The sequence below is a fragment of the Scleropages formosus genome, chromosome 5 (genome assembly GCF_900964775.1).
Source record: "Scleropages formosus chromosome 5, fSclFor1.1, whole genome shotgun sequence".
In the NCBI taxonomy this organism is placed as follows: Eukaryota; Metazoa; Chordata; class Actinopteri; order Osteoglossiformes; family Osteoglossidae; genus Scleropages; species Scleropages formosus.
Genome location: NC_041810.1, coordinates 37,767,519 through 37,789,828, shown reverse-complemented (window position 1 = coordinate 37,789,828; position 22,310 = coordinate 37,767,519). Strand labels below are relative to the sequence as shown.

General features: G+C 46.8%; 1 protein-coding gene across 1 annotated transcript; it reads left to right on the top strand.

The window, feature by feature from the left end:
* Window positions 1-8,378: 8,378 nt before the first annotated feature.
* Window positions 8,379-18,347, top strand: LOC108930144 (synaptotagmin-4). The gene is made up of 6 exons (XM_018745233.2): window positions 8,379-8,452; window positions 8,826-9,036; window positions 11,152-12,152; window positions 15,874-16,036; window positions 16,939-17,105; window positions 17,224-18,347. Exons 2-6 carry the CDS (start codon window positions 9,021-9,023, stop codon window positions 17,389-17,391), a joined length of 1,515 nt encoding a protein of 504 aa, XP_018600749.2. The 5' UTR covers window positions 8,379-8,452; window positions 8,826-9,020; the 3' UTR covers window positions 17,392-18,347.
* Window positions 18,348-22,310: the final 3,963 nt, after the last annotated feature.

Sequence of the window (22,310 nt, the reverse complement as noted above, 5' to 3'; positions counted from 1 at the left end):
TCTGTCCATCTCCTTCCATACAAGTATTGCCCAGGTCTCCTGACTGGTATGGGGCAACTGATAGTGTGGTGGTTAAATGGGTTGCCTTTGGATCAGATGGTTGCAGGAACCTCACTGACTACTGTGCTACCCTTGAGCAAGGTACAAATTGATCCAGTAAAAATCACCTAGCTGTATGAATGGGTAAATAACTGTAGGTGCCTGAACATTGTAAGTAGGAACAGCTGGTAGTGTAAGGTTAGAGCTGCTGCTGCCTTGGACCCAAAGGTCACAGGTTTAAACTGCACCTCTGGCTATGGTACCTTTGAGCAAGGTACTTACCCTAATATTGCTCCAGTAGAAATTTACCCAGAGGAAACACATTTGGACCAGAGAACATGCGAACTCCATACAGACCAAGTCAAGACTGAACCATGTCTACTCACACCATTCAGCCAATTTTATTTAATTAATTATTTTAAAAAGCATTATTTTATGAGTAGATAAAAAGACAAAATGGAAAAGTAGTTAATAGACAAGGGTGGCACAGCAGGTAGCACTGCCCCACCTCATAGTTCCTTGGCTGTTTGGGTGTAGGTTTGAATCCTGCTCAGTCTGTGTGTTTACATTTTCTCTGCATGGGTATCCTCTGATTTCCTCTCACTCTCCCAACACATGCAGTTCAAGTGAACTAAACACCCTAAAGTGTGTGTGTGCGTGCGTGCGTGTCTGTGTGTGTGTGTGGCTACCCAGTTGTTAACTGTCCAGAGTATCACTCTAATGCAGTGATTCCAGGACAGAGTTTGGACTGCTGCAACCCTGACCAGGACAAGTGGTCTCTGAACGTTAATAAACAACAATACTTAATATAGTAATAAAAAATAAGAAAAACATAGAACAACCTGGGAAACTATTTAGAACCCTTGAGATGATTTTACTCACTTTAACTTACATCTTGCAAATTTAACCTGCTAAATTGTTTTTAACAACTTCTCATTTTCATCGTCACCACCAGCTGTTATGATTTTGGTTTTTTTCAGTTTAATCTAAGCCCAGTTTCATCCCTCTCCACCTTGATGTTTTTTTAAAAAAAGCTTTTGAGGTCTTCTTCATCTTCTGCTGTTGGTGTGATGTTGTCAGCATAAGAGACTGTTGACGTCTATCTACATTAATTCTAAATCCATTTTTCTCTTCTTCTAGGTCAGCTGCTCTCACATGTTCAGTTCCCTCTTTGAAAAGATAAGAGGACGTATGCAGCCTTGTCTTACTTCCTTTCCAGTTGGAAACCAATTGGTTTCTCCCTGATCTGCTTCCGTTGAGGGTACCTGTTCAGTGCATTGCTTCTTCAGAAAGATATATAATCAAGTGTGCCGGTACCCCATTTTTCTGAGCATATTCCACATTTTAACATGATTGACACAATGAAAGGCTTTGTTTTAGTCAATGAAACACATTTCCAGCTCCTTTTGATATTCTCTAGCTTTTGCAACTGTCCATCTCTCAACAGCAGTAATGACTCTTGTTTGAATTTCATGTTGTCTCCACTATTGCTATGACTGCACTTTTACTGGTTGATTTGTATCATCTTTTTCTATTACCCCCCAGCTGCTTTTTGGATGACCTCGATATTTTCCAAATACTTTCCCACTGGACAGCACTTCAGTGATCCTCATGCGTGGTATCAACCTGAAGACTTTCAAGCAACCAGCCTTTCGTCAGTCCTACAGCCCTTTGGCCTCTGTATGTCTCACACCAATACCAGTCATCATCTCAGTTTTGTCTTCTTCACATTTCTGATCATTTTTCCACCTCTTTTCAGCCTTTCATCAGTTCAGCTACCTTCCCACCCCGCTTCTGCACCCTCTGTCACATTTTGTATTTAAGTAAAATCCCTCCCATCCTCTTCTCTCATCTCAGTTATTCTACCTGCCATCCCATCCAGGGTGAAAGTCTCTGATTTGTCAACAGGTGATGCTACCAATATCCTCCTTTTAACCCTGTCCTCCTCTCTTGACTTTCTCTGTTCTCTGTCTGCCAAATGAAAATGTCCCACCTGCAGCTCATAGTTATCAGACATGCTCTATCCTAACAGAACCAAACTCTATGCTGCTGACTAGAAATGCCAGAAACTGAAAACTCCCACAGATTTGGTTTATAACGATCTCCTTGCATCCTTTCACTCTGCTGATTCCTCAGCAAAAAAACAACATTTTTTTCAAGAATAAATCTACAACTCCCACAAAGTTTTCATTAGTGTTTGTATCTTCCTCTCTCCTCCTCTTCCCTTGCTGCTGACAATCTTGCTTTGTACTTAAGAGACAAAATTGATTCCATCATCAACAGGTTCTTGACACCCCGCTCACCAAGACATGCCATAATTCCCAGCAAAAACCTCATTCCCTGCACTTAAGTCCCTATCTGAAGGTGAAATGCCACACATTCTAGCTACACATGGAACATCCTCCTGCTCTTTTGATCCCATATCTCCAGCTCTCCTACAGACCATTTCTTGGCAACTTATTTCTTTTATCTCTCCTATCATCAATTCTTTGTCCTCCTTTGGTTGCTTCTCACCTGCCAGTAAAACTTCCCACCTGTCAACCCTCTCTAGACCCTCAGTCCAGAATTACATGCCAGTTTCTGTTCTGCCTCTTCTCTTGGAAACTTTGGAATATTCAACCTGCATTCCTTCCCAGGAAAGAGCTCCCTGATGGCTGGCAGTCTGAATTTAAGATTGCCCATTCAACCAAGATTCCCCTCCTTGCAGTGTCAGAAGATGCCCGGTCAACTGAGGCTGCCTCCTCATTCTCCTTAACTTCTCTGCAGCATTTGACACAGTCCACCACTGCATACTCCCTTCCCTCCTTGGACCTGGCAATCAACAGAAGAGCTCTGCTCCTCTTCCCTCCATACAAAACATGTACTACTGTATATACAGTGCAAACACAAAGACCTCAGCATCACATCTGACCCCACCCACTCCTCCCACAGCCTCTGTCTCCCTGCCATCTGGCAGATGGATACCGAAGTATCTGTACCACCTCCTCCGGACCCTGCAACAGCTTCTTCCCTCAGGCTGTGAGAATCCTCAACAGCACGAACCCCCAGACCATCTGCACACTACATGTACAGAAAAGACTGCACAAGTCACTTGATCATGGCACATGCCACTTTGTACAAGAAGCACATGTCTCTGTGAAGCAAAATAACGTGTTGTGCAATAACTGAATCCTCCGCACCAAAGTTGGGCATGATCCCTAAAAAATCTACCTGAACTGTTAAATTCTTGAATGTATCATGAAAATCTTCCTGAATGCTTCTCCACAGACTATGGACAAAGACAATAGAAATACTGCACAAACAAAACAATGACAATGACAGTGAGTAGTGCAACAGCAATAGCAATAAATAATGGTAACAGTAGTAACAATAATGCCAGTTGACAGTCAGAAAACTCAGAACAAGAGAATGAGAATGAGAATGCCTTAAAGTGACAGTATAATTTACCAATGTGCTTGGGTGGAGCAGTCCAACTCTAGTTACTAAAGGTAGCACATTGGTTAGTTTTGTATAGTCTTACAGAAGTGGGGTAAAAGCTGTTCCTGTACCTAGCTGTGCGGGTTCGAATAGCCCTAAACCGTTTTGCAGATGGCAGGGAAGAGAAAAGTGCCCTTGTCGGGTGATTATGATCTCTCATGATGCGCATCGTCTTTCTGAGGCAGCGTGTGGTGTAGGTGTCCTGGACTGCTGGTAGCTGTGTGCCGATGATTCCCTGAGCTGTTTTGACCACCCTCTGTAGGGCTTTCTTGTCCTGTATGGAGCAGCTGCCACCCCAGGATGTAATACACCCTGTGAGGATGGACTGCACAGCACACCTGTAGAAAGTGGTGAGGACTGTAGTGGACATCCCGGCTTTCTTCAGACGCCTGAGGAAGTGGAGGCGTTGATGGGCCTTTTTGATGGTTGATGCTGTGTGCTCAGTCCATGCGAGTTTGGCAGTGAGGTGACCCTGAGGAATCTGTTGACCCTCTCTACAATGTCCCCTCCTATGTAGATGGGTGCCTGAACCATATCCTGTTTCCTGAAGTCAATCACCAACTCCTTAGTTTTACCAATTCTTTATTACACGTCCTGTGTAGTTTTCTTTGTACTCTATATTATATCAAATCAAGTCAGGAGTCAAGAGAGGCTTTATTGTCATTTACATTTACATTCACATTCATTTACTTAGCAAATGCTTTTCTCCAAAGCGACTTACAATGGATAATATGTAGTGTTACCAGCCCACACACCTTATTCACCAAGGTGATCTACACTGCTAGATACAACATTCAACCAGATACAGCTGGTACAGTACACAGTGAAACGAAACAATGTTCCTCCAGGGACCATGTGGCTACATAGAACAACACAGACTACATAAAGTGCACTTGTGCAAGATTTGTGCAAACAGTGCTAGACATTACAACAATCATTAAAACAGGTCAACAGTTTCAGTGTCACTTATATGTACAAGCAGTCCCCAAGTTACAAGCGTCAGATTTACGTACAATCCGTAGTTATGAACAACCCCCTTACTGACCGGAAGTTAATGTTTTTTCTCACCCTTAAGTAGCAATCTAATGAAAACTTCATAATTAAGCCTATTATATTAAAAATTTGAGTTACTGTACATACAATGATTCATAACAACAAAGGAGCACTACTTTGTGACACGCATCAAAACATTGCCCGTCTACAGCGGTTCGTCGGTGCGTGAGCCCACGATAGGACAAAATAATTCCTTCTTTTCCTGTTAACAGTGTCTCATGTGTTAATCTATTTGGCTTTACTTTTCATTGTTTTTACCCCCCTAACCATGGCACCAAAGCTTAAATGTGATGCAAATGATGGTGATGCATCAAAGAAAATAAAAATGATCATGACTGAAACAAAAGTTGAAATAATGAAGCGATCGGAAAAAGGTGAAACGTCAACGAACACTGGGACAGCGAACATTACACACACACACAGAGGCTCTAACCACTTCTCCCAAGTGGGGTGGCGACGAGCTGGAGCATAACCCGGCAACACAGGGTGCAAGGGATATACCCTGGATGGGATGCCAGTCCTCTACAAGGCACCCCAAGTAAGACTCGAACCCCAGAGCAGGGCCCAGACAAACTCGCTGCGGCACTGCGCCTCCCCCAAGTGCACACACACTCTCTCTAAGAGAGCACTCGACTATAAAAAACACTTCTCTACCTCACTGCAGAATCTCACAAGAGACAACACCCCCTCTGCGTTCTAAAACTTACCTTGCTTTGCTCTTCCAAGTCCTGTCCCTCATCGTTCCCCAGTCCCCATTCCCATTCAAGCGACCATTCACCTGTCCGCAACCACGAGAACATGTCGAGTCCTTTGATTCTGATTATTATCTTTTTCTATATCTCTCTCTATTATAAATACTGTAGTAACATGTATTATTATTATTATTCCTATTATTATTATGTTAAAGATGTGTTAGTGTATCCAGAAGTGTTTCTTTAATGTTTTTTATGCATAGGAAGGAATATATGATATATATACCATATACTATATAGGTATATGTCATGGCTGATTCCGGAAGGAAGTGGCGGACCCAAGTGCGGACTGGAATTCATGCGTTATTCAGGGTAATCCGAGAGACTTTTTCACAGGACAGGCAAGAGGTCTTCAAGGCACAAACGTCGTTACAAGGGCAATCCAAAAGGCAAGGTCAGTACACAGGCAAGAGGTCGATGATCATAAGGTACGAGAGGTACGAGAACTAAGTACTAGGGTTAGGGGACATGGAAAGGACTCAGGGATCAGGGAGGAGTAGAGTATCGGTAAGGAAGTTGCAAGCTGCAAGCCTGAACAAGGTTCCGTGTCAGTTCCTGGGCTGACGCTGCCTTATATGCCTCGGTGCCGCACCCCAGGTGTTCTGCGTTGGCTTGGCGGCGTGGGCGTGGCAGCATACACTATATAGGTATATACACGATATACTATATATAAAGATAAACATTTGACCAGCTGACGTTAGATACCCACCATACCTAACTGTTCCAATTTACATAAAAATCTGACTTAAAGACAGACTGAGGACATGGAAGTCATTCATAATCTGGGGACTGTCTGTAAATCTTTTAGTAGTACTTATATTTTCTGTCTATATTGTATATTATGTATATTGTCGCCAGACTCTGGCCTGTGTGCTGCACTTTCCTGTATTTGCACTGTCTTGGACTATTTGTCCTATGTGGCACAGAGGTCCAAAAAGACACAAAATTTTGCTCCCCCGTATGTGTAACTCACCCATAATGGACTGACAATAACGATGCCTTTGACTTGAAATGGTTTCAGTCTTACCTATTAAGCTGATTGTACCAGGTGGCCTGGTGTGGTTATCTGTCTTCCCCTCAGTCTCTCTCAGCCGGGGTTCCGCAGGTCTTGGTGCAAAACTTTTCTGCTGCCACTGATCTGTTGATGATACCCAACTACTATGTCCCCCCTACAACTTCAGGTGTATCTGCTCATACCATAACTTTCCTCTCTGACATTTCTGTTTGGATGACTCAGTCTCTCCAAGACTGAGACCTACATCTGCCAGAAGGCAAACCCGACTCTCCACAAAAGTGGACAATTTACTCCTTCCATCCACTTCACTGGTGAAGAGTCTGGGAGTAAAGATTGACTCAAGTCTCTGCTTCTCCCAGCACAATGAAGCTCTAACCTGATCCTACAAATATGTCATACATAACATCGGAGGGTCTACTCTTACATCACAACACACTCTATGCAACTTCTGGTCCGGGCCATGGTGAAATCCTGCCTGGACTACTGCAAATCTCTCCTTTCTTGTCTTCCAGCCTTTTGACATCAAGCCTGTCCAGCTGATACAGAATGCCACTGCATGAGTTGTGCTGCACCTGCCAGCATATTTCCATGTATCCCCCCATCTCTTCTCTCTCCATCCTGTACCTGCATGTATCCAAGTCCAGTACTCTTGTCACAGCCTACAAGACTATAGCTCTTGCTCCTCAAGACCTGCTATGCCCCAGCAAGAGAGTTGTGCTTCTCTACTTCTGGTCATAAGTCTCAATTTTGGCTCCAGTGTGATGGAATGATCTCCTTCTCCCTCAAGACTGCTGAATCCCTCACAGCATTCAAGAAGGGTCTCAAAACATATCTTTTTTGCACCCACTTCTCTCCGATCTCTTATTTGCTCCTTAAACGTGCACTACATTTTCTGTCACCAATACCTTTGTTTTTTCTGTCAATTTTATATGCAACTACTCATGTAAAGACTGGCCCCGAAAAGAATGGTATTGGACAAACTGAGTGTACTTCGAAAATTGTGTACCTCTTCATCTGTTGGTGAAATGGGCTTCTCTTTACTCTGAGTTGTATGGTGCTTTGCAGAGAAGTGTCTTCTGAACGAATGGATGTAAATGCAGATGTACATCTGAGGAATTTCACCAGAGTTCTTCCAGGTAACTAGGCAGCACAGTGACACAGCAGGTAGTGCATCTGCCTTGCGGCGCCTGGACCACATAGTTGCCCATATGCTTACATTCATTCATGTAACTGATGCTTTTTTCCAAAGTGACTTGCAGTGTTAAGTTACTTACAATTATTTACAAGTTTATACAGCTGGATAATTTTACTAGAGCAATTTAGGGTAAGTGCCTTGCTCAAGGGTACTAAAGCCACAGCTGGGGATTGAACCTGTGACCTATGGGTCCAAAAGCATTAGTTCTAACCCCCATGATACCAGCTGCCCTGGTTCATATTCACCCCCTGCTCTGTCTGTGCAAAATCTGCATGTTCTCTCTGTGATTATCTGGGTTTTGCAGTGGGTGCTCTGGTTACCTCCCACAGTCTGAAGGTGATTTGGTGACTTTAAATTGCACATAGCATGTGAAGGTGTGAATGTATCTGGCTACCCTGCACTAGACCAATGCAGGGTAGCCAAATACCAAGACCATCTTGGGTGTCCCCTGCCTAACCCAGCACCCTGTGCTTCCAGGAGACCTTGCAGTCTCATGACAATGAATGACATTGACTGCTAATGATGCTAATGATTATTAGTGAGCTGCACTGAGAATGATGAAGTCAACCACTACTCATCATGTTCTTCTTGAGGGTTTGTTTTCAGCTGGTTATTGTTTGGGCAGGAGAACTTCATAGATACAATAAGTCATGCATGCAATTCCCAGCAGGACAGTAAACGAGAAACTTCTGGAAAAAAAGGCTTCTTCATTTTACATTGGACATGTTTTATTAATCATTATCATCCTTTCCGCAGAAAGAAATATTAGTTGAAATACTGTCGTTTCTTTTCGGAGCACGACCTAACGGACGCGGCCGCGTGGGCGAGCGCGCGCGAGTCCGAGTCACGCCGGAGTAGAGATAATGGGCGAAGGCAGGCTCTGAAGAATGGATGCCGCGTGGGCGGGGATGCCTGAGCCTTGTAATACAGAACTAACCGAGAACCCCGCACACAGCGCTGAGTCACGCCGGGGTGTGTGTGTGTGTGTGTGTGTGTGTGTGTGTGTGTGTGTGTGTGTGCGCGCGCGCGCACGTGTGTGGGGCGGAGGGGGCGGGGGGGTGCTCCGCTAATCTCTCCTTTTTTTATTATCACCGTGTCTTTGTTGAGGTGCACTTTGCAGCAGTGTACTTTACTGTACTGCACCGCACTGCACGTTCCACCAAGCGCAGCTCCTGTGATTAAAAAGCGCAGAGCAAGCAAAACGGTCAGAGACTTGCGGGCACGCGCGTTCTGATTTCTGACCGAAGTAACACGGGCTGGGTGGTTTAGGTTACATGTCAGTGCGGTACTTTAGGGATGACGCTTCCATGACGGATCAGTGACCGGCGCTCGTCCCCGCGGAGACAGGCGGCGCGCGCTCCCGGTGACCGCGCATCCCCACCGACGCGGGCATGAGTGGGACAGCAGGGACAGCGGGGGGTCTCTGCTGGCTTTGAACACACAAGACACAACACACCTAACAAACACGCCAGCCGGGTCGCGCGCGACAATGGCGCACTTAGCAGGTAAGAAAGCGACTTTTTTTCTCGTACGTCTAAGTATGTTCCGTTATGTCGCGTAATGACTCATCGAGTGATACTATTAATGACCGTGAGTTAAGTGGATCCGCTGCTTATTTGATACAGAAGGGGACTAAAGTCCTGTAATTGCTAAAGAGCGTAAATTCCTTTTTCCAGGTTTAGTCTGTACCTCAGGATGTACTTAAGTGTTCTTCGACAGTCTTTCAAATTGCTTAGTAATTTCGGCCTATTTCGCGATATCTGTCACAACACGGCACTCATGCTGTGTCCTCAGTAAAATGAATGATAAAATACAATTTATTGATAGATCATCTGACATCTCGGAGAAGGAGGAACTTTGTTGTAAGACAAACCATCTCCTCCTAGAGGGACTTTTTGGAAATGTGTGTTGAGCTTTAAAAAACTGCTCAATTATTTTTGTTAATCTTCAGCACTAATTTTAAATAGGATGGATATAATACATACTTATATTTAGCAGACACTTTTCTTCAAAGCAGCTTCTAATGAACTATATGTAGCGTTATCAGCCCGCACACCTTATTCACCAAGGTGACTTACACTGCTAGATACACTACTTACACTGGGTCACTCATCTGTAAAACACCCTCTCATCATCACCCACACAATCTGGGGGGAGACCTGAGCAGCATGTCTTTGGACTGTGGGAGGAAACCCACGCAGACATGGGGAGAATATGTAAACACCACACAGACTGAGCAGGGATCGAACCCATGTCTTCTTGCACCACCCAGGCACTATGAGACAACAGTGCTGTTTGCTGTGCCACCCTGCTAGGTACAAAGATATATGCACATGCACACACTGTCTGAAACTGTAACAAATTACATTTAACAAATTTTGACTGAAGTTAAAAAAAAAATATCCCATAAAACCTTTATCATTATAGGAATGCCACACACACACACTGTCTGAAACTATGTGTCCTGAGTGGGGTCGCAGCAAACCAGAGCCTAACCTGGCACCACAGGGTGCAAGGCTGGAGGGGGAGGGGCACTCCCAGGGCAGGACACCAGTCCATCACAAGGCACCCCAAGCAAGGCTTGAACCCCAGACCCACTGGAGAGCAGGCCTTGGCCAACCCTGCTGACCTACCACACCCCCAAAATACAATGCGTGTTAATGCTAATGAGGTTCATTCTGAAATAACAGTCTTCATAATTCATCATTTTTATTAGTATTCTCCAGAGTATGGCCTTCAGGGCATTAATTTCTACTTGAAGTGGAACTTATTTGCAGTTTCAGGTTGACTCATGGTTTGTGTGTTTAAAAAGTTTATGCTTAAACATACTGATATGTGTAAAGCCCAGCAGTAATGACTCATTTTCCGTTCTTTTACGAGGTATATTGTTCGAGATGTTATGAACAACCCTGTGAATAAAGCAGGTGTGACTCATTGTTATTTACATTTTCATAGAAAGAATTTGATATTTAAATAGATGTGGAATGATATCTGACAAATTCTGTCTATACGATTTTCGTTCTTTTCTTCGCTTCCTTACTTTTATTTTTTAAACCTGTCTTAACCAAGGTTTATTGTGATGTTTAACATTTGGGGTGACATGGCATGGTAAGAGCAAATGTTTTATTTTTTTTTTTGGCTGCTCTGCAATCAAAAAGCGAATATAAATTTGATTATCCTTCTCCAAGCACAGTCTTGTGCCGTCAGAGGGAAGAAATCAGAGCAGTTGCGAAGCTGGCCCACCGGTCTGTTTTAGATCAAAGCCCACACTGTGGCAATTTTGTCTCCAACATGGAATCATTAGTTCTGATTAGGTGTCATAGATATTTCCTGCATAATTTAATAATACTATCAAATGAAGAGCACAGCAAAGCAGTAGGATAATTGGTGTCATTCAGATGAATGAGCATCGATAGCAGACATGAAATATTCCACGTCATGTGCTTCACTGTAAGTTCTAAAATGAATGATGGTAACAATGTCAGTCATCCGCTGTAATGACAGTCATTATGGGTCCTCTCTGTGCCACTAAAATAAAGAGAGGTCATGTGGCATTTGGACGTGATCTGTGAATGCTCCCATTGCCAAGCCCTTTCTCCTTCACGTTTTCTCCCATGCAGTTCATCTGCAGATCCTCCTGGGAGTGGGTCTCGCTGTCTTCTGCTTCTCTCTTATTCTCGGCTGCTATTTGTGCTGGCGCCGCATGAGGCCCCTCCCACCTGCGGACAAGCAGCCCGCGGAGCCGCCTCCCCCCATCACAGCCGCGCTAAGCATCTTCCCTTCAGCGGGCACCGTCCCTGTGTGGCAGCAGTACGAGGGACTGGATGGGGTGGTGCTGGACCACCCGGCCCCTGTCAGCCGTCCTTTACCTTCCCAGGACAACCCAACAGCATTGCCTTTTGGGATGCGACCCCATGCCACCTCTGAACTGGGCCCACAGCCAGGCTGTTTCCTCCCACTGCGGCGGCTCAGCTCCCCTGCGGCCTCCTGCTCTGCCCTCAAACCTCAGTCCTACACCCGGGCCTCCCTGCCCTCCATCCCAAAGCTGGGCCTGGTCTCCAGGACGCACCGGGCCCTGGAGCGGCGCAGCACTGTAGCTGGTGATGCTTTTCTATGTGGCGAGCAGAGCCGGCTCACAGGTCCCGCTTCTCGCACCCGGTCCTCATACCTTTCGCTGGAGTCGTCCACCCTCCCCGAGGCTGTCCCATCCCCCCGGTCTAGCAAGCTCTCCACCTGCCTACACTTCACCTTGCTCTACTCCCCGACGCGGGGCACCCTGACGGTCACCACGCTTGGCCTGTCAGGAAGCAGCCGGCGACTGGGCGGAGCCTATGTGCGCGCCACCCTGCCGCCGCTCTGCCCCACCCCTGTGCAGCCATCCGCCCGCAGGAGGAGCCTCAGTCCCGAGCTACATCGCCAGATCGTGGTGCTGCCCGTGAGTTCGGTGGAGCAGCTTCGCACCTGCACCCTGCAGTTGGCCGTCCTGCACCGTGACTTCTCTGGCTTCAGGGAGACAGTGCTGGGTCAGCTGGAGATGCTGTGCGCGGAGGTGGACTGGGAGCCTGACCAGAGCATCACCTGCAGCAAGGAGCTCAGCCCTGCCCGGGGCAAACTGAAGAAGGTACGTGTAGACCCATGCAGTGTGCTCTTCTCTGTAGAAAGAGTCCCAAACACACACCATTCTTAAATGATCAGTGAACATCCAGCTGGCAAAATGTTTCTCCAAGTCACATGACATGAAAGACAAACAGCTTAAGTCCTGCAGATGAAGTCCTTCAGAACACCTTCTACAACACTGGCCCTGTACAGCCTGGAAACCCTGGATTATGTCCTGTGGCAGCGGGAGCAGCAGGAATCACACATGGCCAGTTAGATATTAATTAATATCACAGTAGTCAGAAATCTGCTACTGCGATCAAGTAACAGCTTTTACCAAAGTTACAAATATTTTTTTCCAAAGCCATTTCCCATGAACTCTGTGTAGCATTTAACAGTGTCTCACACATATACCAATTCACCTGGAACTTGTGTTTGGTCTGAAGGAGGAAACCAGAGCACAAGGTGGAAACCCACACAGGATGAACAGGGTTCAAACCCCTGTCCTGTGAAATGAAGACACTACTCAACTGCAACAGAGTGCCACCCACAAGGCAATTTACAATGTACTGACCCTTTGGTGATTTCTACTCCACCAGTCCAGAATAAGCATGCTGCTCATGGGCATTATAGCACAACATGGGATTTGAACCAGGGACCTTCTGGTTAAAAGGAAGGACTTTTAACCACTACACTACCAGCTGCTACTTTATATAACTGCAAATGTATAGCTAATCTAATGATAACTGTATTAGATACAGCCATGTTTAACAATCTATATTGTAGCACACTATGCTCTGGGTTTGAATGGGACAAAGGAGGACACATGGACAGCATTCATTATGAACGTCTAATTGAGACACCAGCTCACAGCAAAACACATGTACACAAAATACAAAGAAATAATGCTTTTAGTCGGTCCAAGGACCTGTACCTCAACCCAGCCTTCCCAGGCTGTTCAGTTTTTCTCAAGCTTCCATTCTCCTTCTGCATTGTCCAACAGGCACTCACCTCCTCATAATCCCCGTGAGCCCCCCCAGTGGTTAGACAACTATTTCCCCTTTTACCCACAATTCTCAGCTGTTTACAATAAACATCTTTTCCCGCTCAAACATGACACCCCTCAGTAAGAGGGGTTGTTATAATATGTTTTGTGCAGTGATTCAGTAACTGATCTGAAGAGAAACACAGTAGAAGTTGTTACTGTGTCACAGCTGGTCATCTCTGTTATTCACCTGATGCTTTTCTCCAAAGCAACTTACAATTGTTCACTCATTTATACACCTGGGTAATTCTACTGGAGCAATTCAGGGTAAGTACCATCCTCAAGGGTACTGCAGCGGGAGATGAGGTTCAAACCTGTGATGTTTGGATCCAAAAGCAGTAGCTCTAACTGCTACGCTACCAGCTGCTCCCCCGCTTTGCTTACCAGTACGCATGTAACTTGTTAATGACATTATTGCAGGTACTGTTTATAATAATTCTTACTTGTTTGTGTGGTTGTCACTGATTTCATGTGTGGTTATTAGCAGATCGTGCTTGTTAGTGTGAGCTCTGCCATGGCTGTCTTTATGCCTATTAGTGGCCAAGTGAATGGCTTGTTAGCACAGTCATTATCGTGGAACATGTGGAGCAGAAAGATTTGCGCAAGATTTGTAGATAAAAATTAGTTTGTTCTTCTGTTCTGGTCTTTATTTTTATATTTGCTTTTGTCCATTTGTGAAAATGGCCACTTTGAGCAGGAAAGTGCCGCTCCAGTTTCCACCTTCTGATCAGTCCCGGACAGCATGGGGCGAGGAGGTGCCACTGTGACCGAAAGCCAGACACACACTGTCCCAGCAGCCCTCTGTCCTCCCATGCTGTGTCACTTGTCTGCAGACAGGTGAGCGTGAGCGTGGGCACAGCTTCCCCTGGCATGCTTGTGTCCCACGCATATTATGGCTGAGTCAGCCTGGAGGAGCACAAGCACAGCGGGAGTCGGTCACACGTGAGCCAGCTCCGCTGCACCGTGAGGGGGACTAAATGGCACTTATTGTCATGGTGCTGCAGAGGACAGTTTAATGTAATGTCTTGGCAACTTTGGGCTTTCAAGACAAATCGCCAACACTGAGTCACCCTGTAGGTGAGAAAGGCAAAGCTGGTTGTATGATGAGCTGTCCAGAGAGTAAAAAAAGGACTGTACTCGGAAAACATGTACCGTCGTCCATCGGCTTGGGCTCATATGGCCTGCCTTGGTCTATTCATGACTGGCCTACTGATTATATAAACATATAAGCTAAGTTCTCAGTACATGCTTTTCTCGAGTTACAAACTCTCTTTGTACTTTTGGTACCCAATTTTCGGTTTGCGGAATCAAAAAATCACTATAATGAAAATTTACCTGAAGCCTGTCCCAAAAACATTTGAAAGTCAGGTGTCATGTACTCTCTTCGGCACTGTGTTTATCACTGTCTACAAGGAAAATGCAATACAACACACGCTGTCTGAAGCCACTTGTCTCAAGCAGGGTCACGGTGAGTCGGAGCCTATCCCAGCAACACATGGCATAGGGGGAAGGGACACACCCAGGATGGAACACCAGTCCGCCACAAGGCACCCCAAGCAGGACTTGAACTCCAGACCCACCAGAGAGTGGGATCCAGCCAAGCCTGCTGCACCACCACACCCCCTGGGGGAACACTGTTTATTTTCAAAACGTACTGCCTAGAAATATGCCCATTACTTACATCATTAAGTGTTTCATGATCACAAATTGATTTGCGTGTCTGCATCTCGATGTCTCCGTCTGCTGGTGTGTTAGGAATGTGAGAGAGAAGTGTAGTAAATTCCATCTGAGTGCCTGTTGGCCATATTGGGTGTGATATTTACATTTTTTCATTTAGCCAATGCTTTTACCTAAAGTGACTTACAATGTCAAGATATTTGACCATTTATACAGCAGGATAATTTAGTAGAGCAATTTAGAGAAAGTACATTACTCAAGAGTACTACAGCAGTAATTGAGATTCGAGATTCAAACTGGTGACATTTGGATCCAAAGGCAGCACCTTTAACCAAGGTGAGACTGAACCATGCAATTCTTTGAAAGTTTTATGTCCTTATAGTAGAAGGGGGTTGGGCCAAATCAGAGTGGTGTTCAGAGGTGACGTGGCCTGAGGGGACATTCATGCTCTTGTGTCCCCATTGCTTGGCACTGCTAGCCCACTCAACAGCAGTGCTGGTTATTGTCCTACAGCAGTGGTGTCGTAGCAAAGTTCAAGGGTCAAAAGACCTTCCAGCAACTACACTGAGATGTGCCGGCTGTGTCATCACATTAAGTAGATTTCCGTTAGACAGAGCATCAGATCCTAGCAAAGGAATGAACATTGTACTGGCTGGACAGGAAATCGAGTTTTAAAGAGTACAGTTAGAGGTCATGTTGGACTGAAGACATGCATGTTCTTCACTGGGGATGCCCAACATATAGCTCACACCTCCCAGAAGAATGTCTTCCCCCACATGGTGTTTCCCCAGTCTCACAAGGAAATGACATGTGTTACTAATGAATCCCAGTTCATGTCCTGTAGACCATAAAGATCCTTGAGGACCACTAGGCATAATACAAAGAGGACAAAGAAGAGATTTCCTCTCCAGTGGGATGACCTCTGGGTACACTCTTCCAGTGCTTGAAACTACATTTTCATCCTGTCCCATGGCACTTTGCATAAGGCACCATCATCTCAACACTCATCAATTTCTCCTGCCAGAGCCAGAGTTCCCAAGATGCCTTGGGTCAAGGGGCCTTGGCACAACGCTCTTTGGGCCAGCTGTACATCCTGCTGCAGTATCAAACTCCAGCCCACCGCATCAAGGTCATGGTACGCAAGGCGGAGAGCCTCGCCCGACTCAGCCGCATGCCAGGATCCCCAGGTGAGTGTTCCCCATCTCCCGTGTTCTCCAGTGCCCCCTTCTGTCCACCTTCCTTGTGCCCCCCCCGACCCAGCCTACTTCGGCTTCTCCTATCTATGGGCTTTTCTGGATCTGACACGCTAACAAATCCATACAAACCAAAGCTAGGTACTTTCTTGTATCATTCTCTGAAATGGTTAGGTAAGTATGTGAAGTGGAGGAAAAACTTTGAAAGGATGAAATTAAGCTATTTCTGTATTGCTCAGTAAAATGAAGCATTGCCCTCTGAATTGAGACATTAAAGAAAGCCTGTATGTCTGACCTGTTTTTAAATAAACCTTAGGGACCGATCTGGGCTCACATTTTCATGGCTAACAAAAATTCAGCATTGATAATTCTACAGAGAACATTAAATGGTAATTTTACAGGACTCTTCAGCTTTTGTCATTTTCAGTGTATTGTGCTTTAATGCTGCGCTTGCTGCCCTTCAGCACCCTGCTGTGGAACCCCCTGACCCACATCCTATCACACGGGGTCAAACTAGTGCTGTGAAACCTGTACACGCACACACACACATTTTCAGAACCGCTTGTCCCATACGGGGTCGCGGAGCCGAACCTGGCAACACAGGACGTAAGGCTGGAGGGGACACACCCAGGACGGGACGCCAGTCCGTCGCAAGGCACCCAAGCGGGACTTGAATCCCTGACCCACTGGAGAGCAGGACCCAGTCCAACCCACTGCGCCACCGCGCCCCCACTCGTGAAACCTGTAATTCTTCTTAATGTCTTTTGTAGTATGTGTACAGAAATATGGGAAAATCAGGCTAACTAAGGACTGGCGTGTGTCTGCATGTGACATCAGTGTGCCTGTAAGGGCTGGGCTCAGCAGGAGAAAGTGACAGTGGTTGTGTGTGCCCGCAGATCACTACGTTGTGATCAACCTGCGCCACAATGGGGTGGTGATCAGCACCAAGGAGACCAAAGGGGCGACTGGCTATAGCGCAGTGTGGAACGCCCCCTTCCTGTTTGACCTGCCTCAAGGGGACATATCCCAGCTCTCCCTGCTCCTGGAGTTCATAATCATGCAGGTATGGAAGCTCTGCTGAGAATGGAATGGGATTTTCGGTTAAAGTCACCACTCATCTGGTGAACATTCTGGATGCTCAGCAGATTCTCGCGAATCAGCTTCCTGTCTCTTGCTTTCAGGGTCGTATCTATACGAAGAACAGTGTTCTGGGCCATGTCCTAATCGGCAACGAGGCTCCAGAGCCAGGGCTGGGGCACTGGAGGGAAATGTGCCACCGGAGGCAAATGGAGACAGCACATTGGCATGCCATCCAGCCAAAGTCGTTCCCTCAGGGAGAGGAAATTTGACCTCTGACTCGAAGCTCTACCAAACCAAACTTGGCCAAGGCAGAGAGAGAAGACCAAGAGCAACATTATCCTTCTGTGTGTTCTGACACACCTCACCCTTGCCCAGCCGTTCCCAAATAGTTAAGGCTTCTCTGAAACAGCTCACTGACTGCAGTAGGTAGATGCCAATATGGTTGTGTCTCCATCACTTGGAGATCCACTGTGGTTCCCCCAGCCACCAGAGTTTTTATTTGGATGAACACCTGTGTGAGGCAGACAGATGTGACGGTGAGAACAGAGTGTGTTCCAAACCCTGTTGTAGTCAACCACGTCCTATCTTTTCACAGCATGTCGTTCCATCCATTTATCTCATCTGCTTATGGACGGTCATAGTTACTACAAAATGTCTACAGTGTCACTGCTGAGACCCTCAGAGTTGGTGTGTTCTTTTCTTTCCTCCTACCAGCAATACCTGCTGTGCTTGTGTGACAGTGACTCTGAAACTGTAGCTTAAAATAGTAATCCTGTACATAAACGTACTGCACATAATTCATATGTCCCATAGATGTATTATAGAGTCCCTTCAAGGAACGTAACTCCTTGTCATGCCTCTCTTTTGAAGGGTCATTTCCTGTGACAGTGACTGAGATATGCAAAATTGTTCCGAATCACTTCTTCTGAAATGACCTTGATATACTCAAAACCAATGCTGTTCTGCTCCCCTTGTGCAGAAACAATCTCCAATCCATCATTGTTTCCCTTGAAACCTACAATTAAATCTTTGCACTGTCCAAATGTTCCCACAACTGCCCTGATTTCATGTTTTATTACCGCTGATGCTCTTCTAAATGTGATGCTGTGAGTTCCTGAAGTTCTTGTGAGCTTGTGTTTCTTGTTTAGGGCTTTCAAACAGATGAAAATAGCAGCTGAAAGTCGTCTTGTTCTTTCATGAGATATCTCAAAATTAAAAAGGCCGGTGCAGAAACCTGTATTTTGAACTCAATTATTGTGTCATTTATTGTTTTTTTAAATTGCCCAATTTACAAGAAAATACATAGAATGAAGCAGTACATAACAGAATAACAGTTTACAGGTAGAAAAACTGTCACTAGCAATTTAATACACCAAATTTAACTTACTCTTCATATTAAGGTATACAGCCATTAATTATGACATGCTTTTTTAACAGGTTGTAACACATTTAATATGAGCAATTCCATTCTATATGTCTGTGTGTATGTGTGTGTCTGAGAGAGAGAGTGACTGAATGACTGAAAGCACCTGCTTTAAGCTGTATTTTACTGTAATATTCTGCCTCTGTGGGCTTTTTAAATATATTGTAAGAATGATGTGATTCAACATGCTGGGTTACTTGAGGTCAATTTCAAATCACTTCCAGCAGTACCCTCTTCACCAGGAAACATGGATGTAAAGCCATGCCTCATTGCATGATGACAGAATTTAATATTAAGATGGCTGGAAGCTTTGTAGTGTGGTTATTTTTGAACTCATGAGTCACTGTATTAGCTGGACTGTATGAGCCAAATGAAATGCGTTCGGACAGATGTGAGCACCCCACATTTCCCCATTTGAGAAAGGAGGAAAGGTGGATGTTTATAAGATTTACATTTATTAATTTAGCTGATGCTTTTTCTCCAAAGCAACTTTCACCCTTAAGCTACTTATAATTATTTACCCATTTATACAGGTGGGTAATTTTTTACTGGAAACAGTAAAAACAGTTCACTTTTGGGACTTGGAATGTCACTTTACTTGCGGGGACGGAGCCTAAACTAGTGCAGGAGGTTGAGAGATACTGTCTAGATATAGTCAGGCTCACTTCCACTCACAGCTTGGGTTCTGGAACCACTCTTCTCGACCAGGGGTGGACTCTCCACTATTCTGGCGTTGCCCAGGGTGAGAGGCGGCGGGCGGGTGTGGGCTTATTAATAGCCCCCCAGTTCATCCGCCATGTGTTGGAGTCTATCCCGGTGAATGAGAGGGTCGTCTCCCGCCGCATTCGGGTCAGGGAACGGTCTCTCACTGTCGTTTGTGCTTATGCGCCTAGCGGCAGTGCAGAGTACCCGGCCTTTTTAGAGTCCCTGGGGGGCGTGCTGGAAAGCGCTCCCACTGGGGACTCTGTCATTATACTGGGGGACTTTAACGCCCACGTGGGCAGCTACAGTGATACCTGGAGGGGCATGATTGGGAGGAACGGCCTCCCTGATCTGAACCCGAGCGGTGAGTTGTCATTGGATTTCTGTGCTAGTCACGGTTTGTCCATAACGAGCACCATGTTCATGCATAAGGGTGTCCATCAGTGCACTTGGCACCAGGACACCCTAGGTCGGAGGTCGATGATCGACTTTGTAGTCGTTTCATTCTGATCTTCGGCCATATGTCTTGGACACTCGGGTGAAGAGAGGGGCTGAGCTGTCAACTGATAACCACCTGGTGGTGAGTTGGATTCGATGGGGAGAGAAAAAGCTGGACAGACCTGGCAGGCCCAAACACATAGTGAGGGTCTGTTGGGAACGTTTGGCGGAGGGCGCTGTCAGAGAGGTCTTCAACTCCCACCTCCGACAGAGCTTCAACCAGGTCCCGAGGGAGAATGGGGACATTGAGTCCGAATGGACTATGTTCCACACCTCCATTGTCGGGGCGGCAGTTTGGAGCTGTGGCCATAAAGTCTCCGGCGCCTGTCGCGGCGGCAATCCCTGAACACGGTGGTGGACACCGGAGGTAAGGGATGCCGTCAAGCTGAAGAAGGAGTTCTATTGGGCCTGGCTGGCTCATGGGACTCCTGAAGCAGTTGACGGGTACCGACGGGCCAGACGGAACGCGGCTCTGGCAGTCGCCGCGGCAAAAACCCGGGCCTGGGAGGAGTTTGGTGAGGCCATGGAGGAAGACTTTCGGTCGGCCTCAAAGAGATTCTGGCAAACCGTCCGGCGACTCAGAAGGGGGAAGTGGTGTTCCGCCAACACTGTTTACAGTGGAAGTGGTGCGCTGCTGACCTCAACTGAGGATGTCCTCGGGCGGTGGAAGGAGTACTTTGAGGATCTCCTCAATCCCTCCGACACACCTTCCGTAGAGGAAGCTGAGGCTGGGGACTCGGAGGGGGACTCGTCCATTACTCTGGCTGAAGTTGCTGAGGTAGTCGAAAAACTCCTCGGTGGCAAGGCTCCGGGGGTGGATGAGATCCGCCCCGAGTTTCTCAAGTCTCTGGATGTTGTGGGGCTGTCTTGGCTGACACGCCTCTGCAGCATTGCGTGGAGCTCGGGAACGGTGCCTCTGGACTGGCAGACCGGGGTGGTGGTCCCTCTTTTTAAGAAGGGGGACCAGAGATTGTGTTCCAACTATAGGGGGATCACACTCCTTAGCCTCCCTGGGAAAGTCTATGCCAGGGTACTGGAGAGGAGAATCCGACCGATAGTCGAACCTCGGATTCAGGAGGAGCAATGCGGTTTTCGCCCTGGCCGTGAAACACTGGACCAGCTCTATACCCTCACTAGGGTGTTGGAGGGTTCATGGGAGTTTGCCCAACCAGTCCATATGTGTTTTCTGGACCTGGAGAAGGCATTCGACCATGTCCCTCGTGGCATCCTGTGGGAGGTACTTCGGGATTATGGGGTTCGGGGCTCGCTGCTACGGGCTGTTCGTTCCCTGTATGACCGGAGTAGGAGCTTGGTTCGCATTGCCTGCAGTATGTCAGATCTGTTCCCAGTGCATGTTGGACTCCGCCAGGGCTGCCCTTTGTCACCGATTCTGTTCATTATCTTCATGGACAGAATTTCTAGGCGCAGGGTGTCTGTTTTGGCGGCCGCAGGATCTCGTCTCTGCTTTTTGCAGACGATGTGGTCCTGTTGGCTTCGTCGAATCAAGACTTACATTGTGCACTGGAGAGGTTTGCAGCCAAGTGCGAAGCGGCGGAAATGAGAATCAGCACCTCCAAATCCGAGGCCATGGTTCTCAGTCAGAAAAAGGTGGATTGCCCCCTCTGGGTTAGGGGGGAGTTGCTCCCTCAAGTGGAGGAGTTTAAGTATCTCGGGGTCTTGTTCACGAGTGAGGGAAAAATGGAACGGCAGGTTGACGGACGGATTGGTGCGGCGTCCGCAGTAATGCGGTCATTGTACCGGTCTGTTGTGGTGAAGAAGGAGCTGAGTCGTAAGGCGAAGCTCTCAATTTACCGGTCGATCTGCATTCCTACCTTCACCTATGGTCATGAACTCTGGATCATGACCGAAAGAATGAGATCGCGGATACAAGCGGCAGAAATAAGTTTCCTTCACAGAGTGGCTGGGCGCACCCTTAGGGATAGAGTGAGGAGCTCAGTCACCCGGGAGGAGCTCGGAGTAGAGCCGCTGCTCCTCCGCATCGAGAGGAGCCAGTTGAGGTGGCTCGGGCATCTGTTCCGGATGCCTCCTGGATGCGTCCGTGGGGAGGTGTTCAGGGGATGTCCCACTGGGAGGAGGCCTCAGGGCAGACCCAGGACACGTTGGAGAGACAACGTCTCCCAGCTGGCCTGGGAACACCTTGGGGTTCCCCCAGAGGAGCTGGAGGAGGTGTGTGGGGAGAGGGAAGTCTGGGGGGCTCTGCTCAGACTCCTGCCCCCGCGACCCGGTCCCGGATAAGCGGAGGAAGAAGATGAAGAAGATGAAGATGAATCCTAGAAACTCTTGAGCCATGCACTGAACTGAGCTTTTTGAAGAAAGGCAATAGAAAATGTTCTTGAAGGGGTAAAAATTTCACGGAGTCCCCCTGGTGACTTTGGGGCCCTAAGCAACTGCTTATACAGCCTATATGGCCATGTGTGAGGAAACAGTTAAAGTTCACAAAAGGCGCTGCACCAAGGTCAAAGGATGTCCAACAGCAGTGCTGCTTATATGTAGTAGATTTGGGTGAATAAGCCAAGAGCAGGTGATGCTCAGGAACTGGGAGTA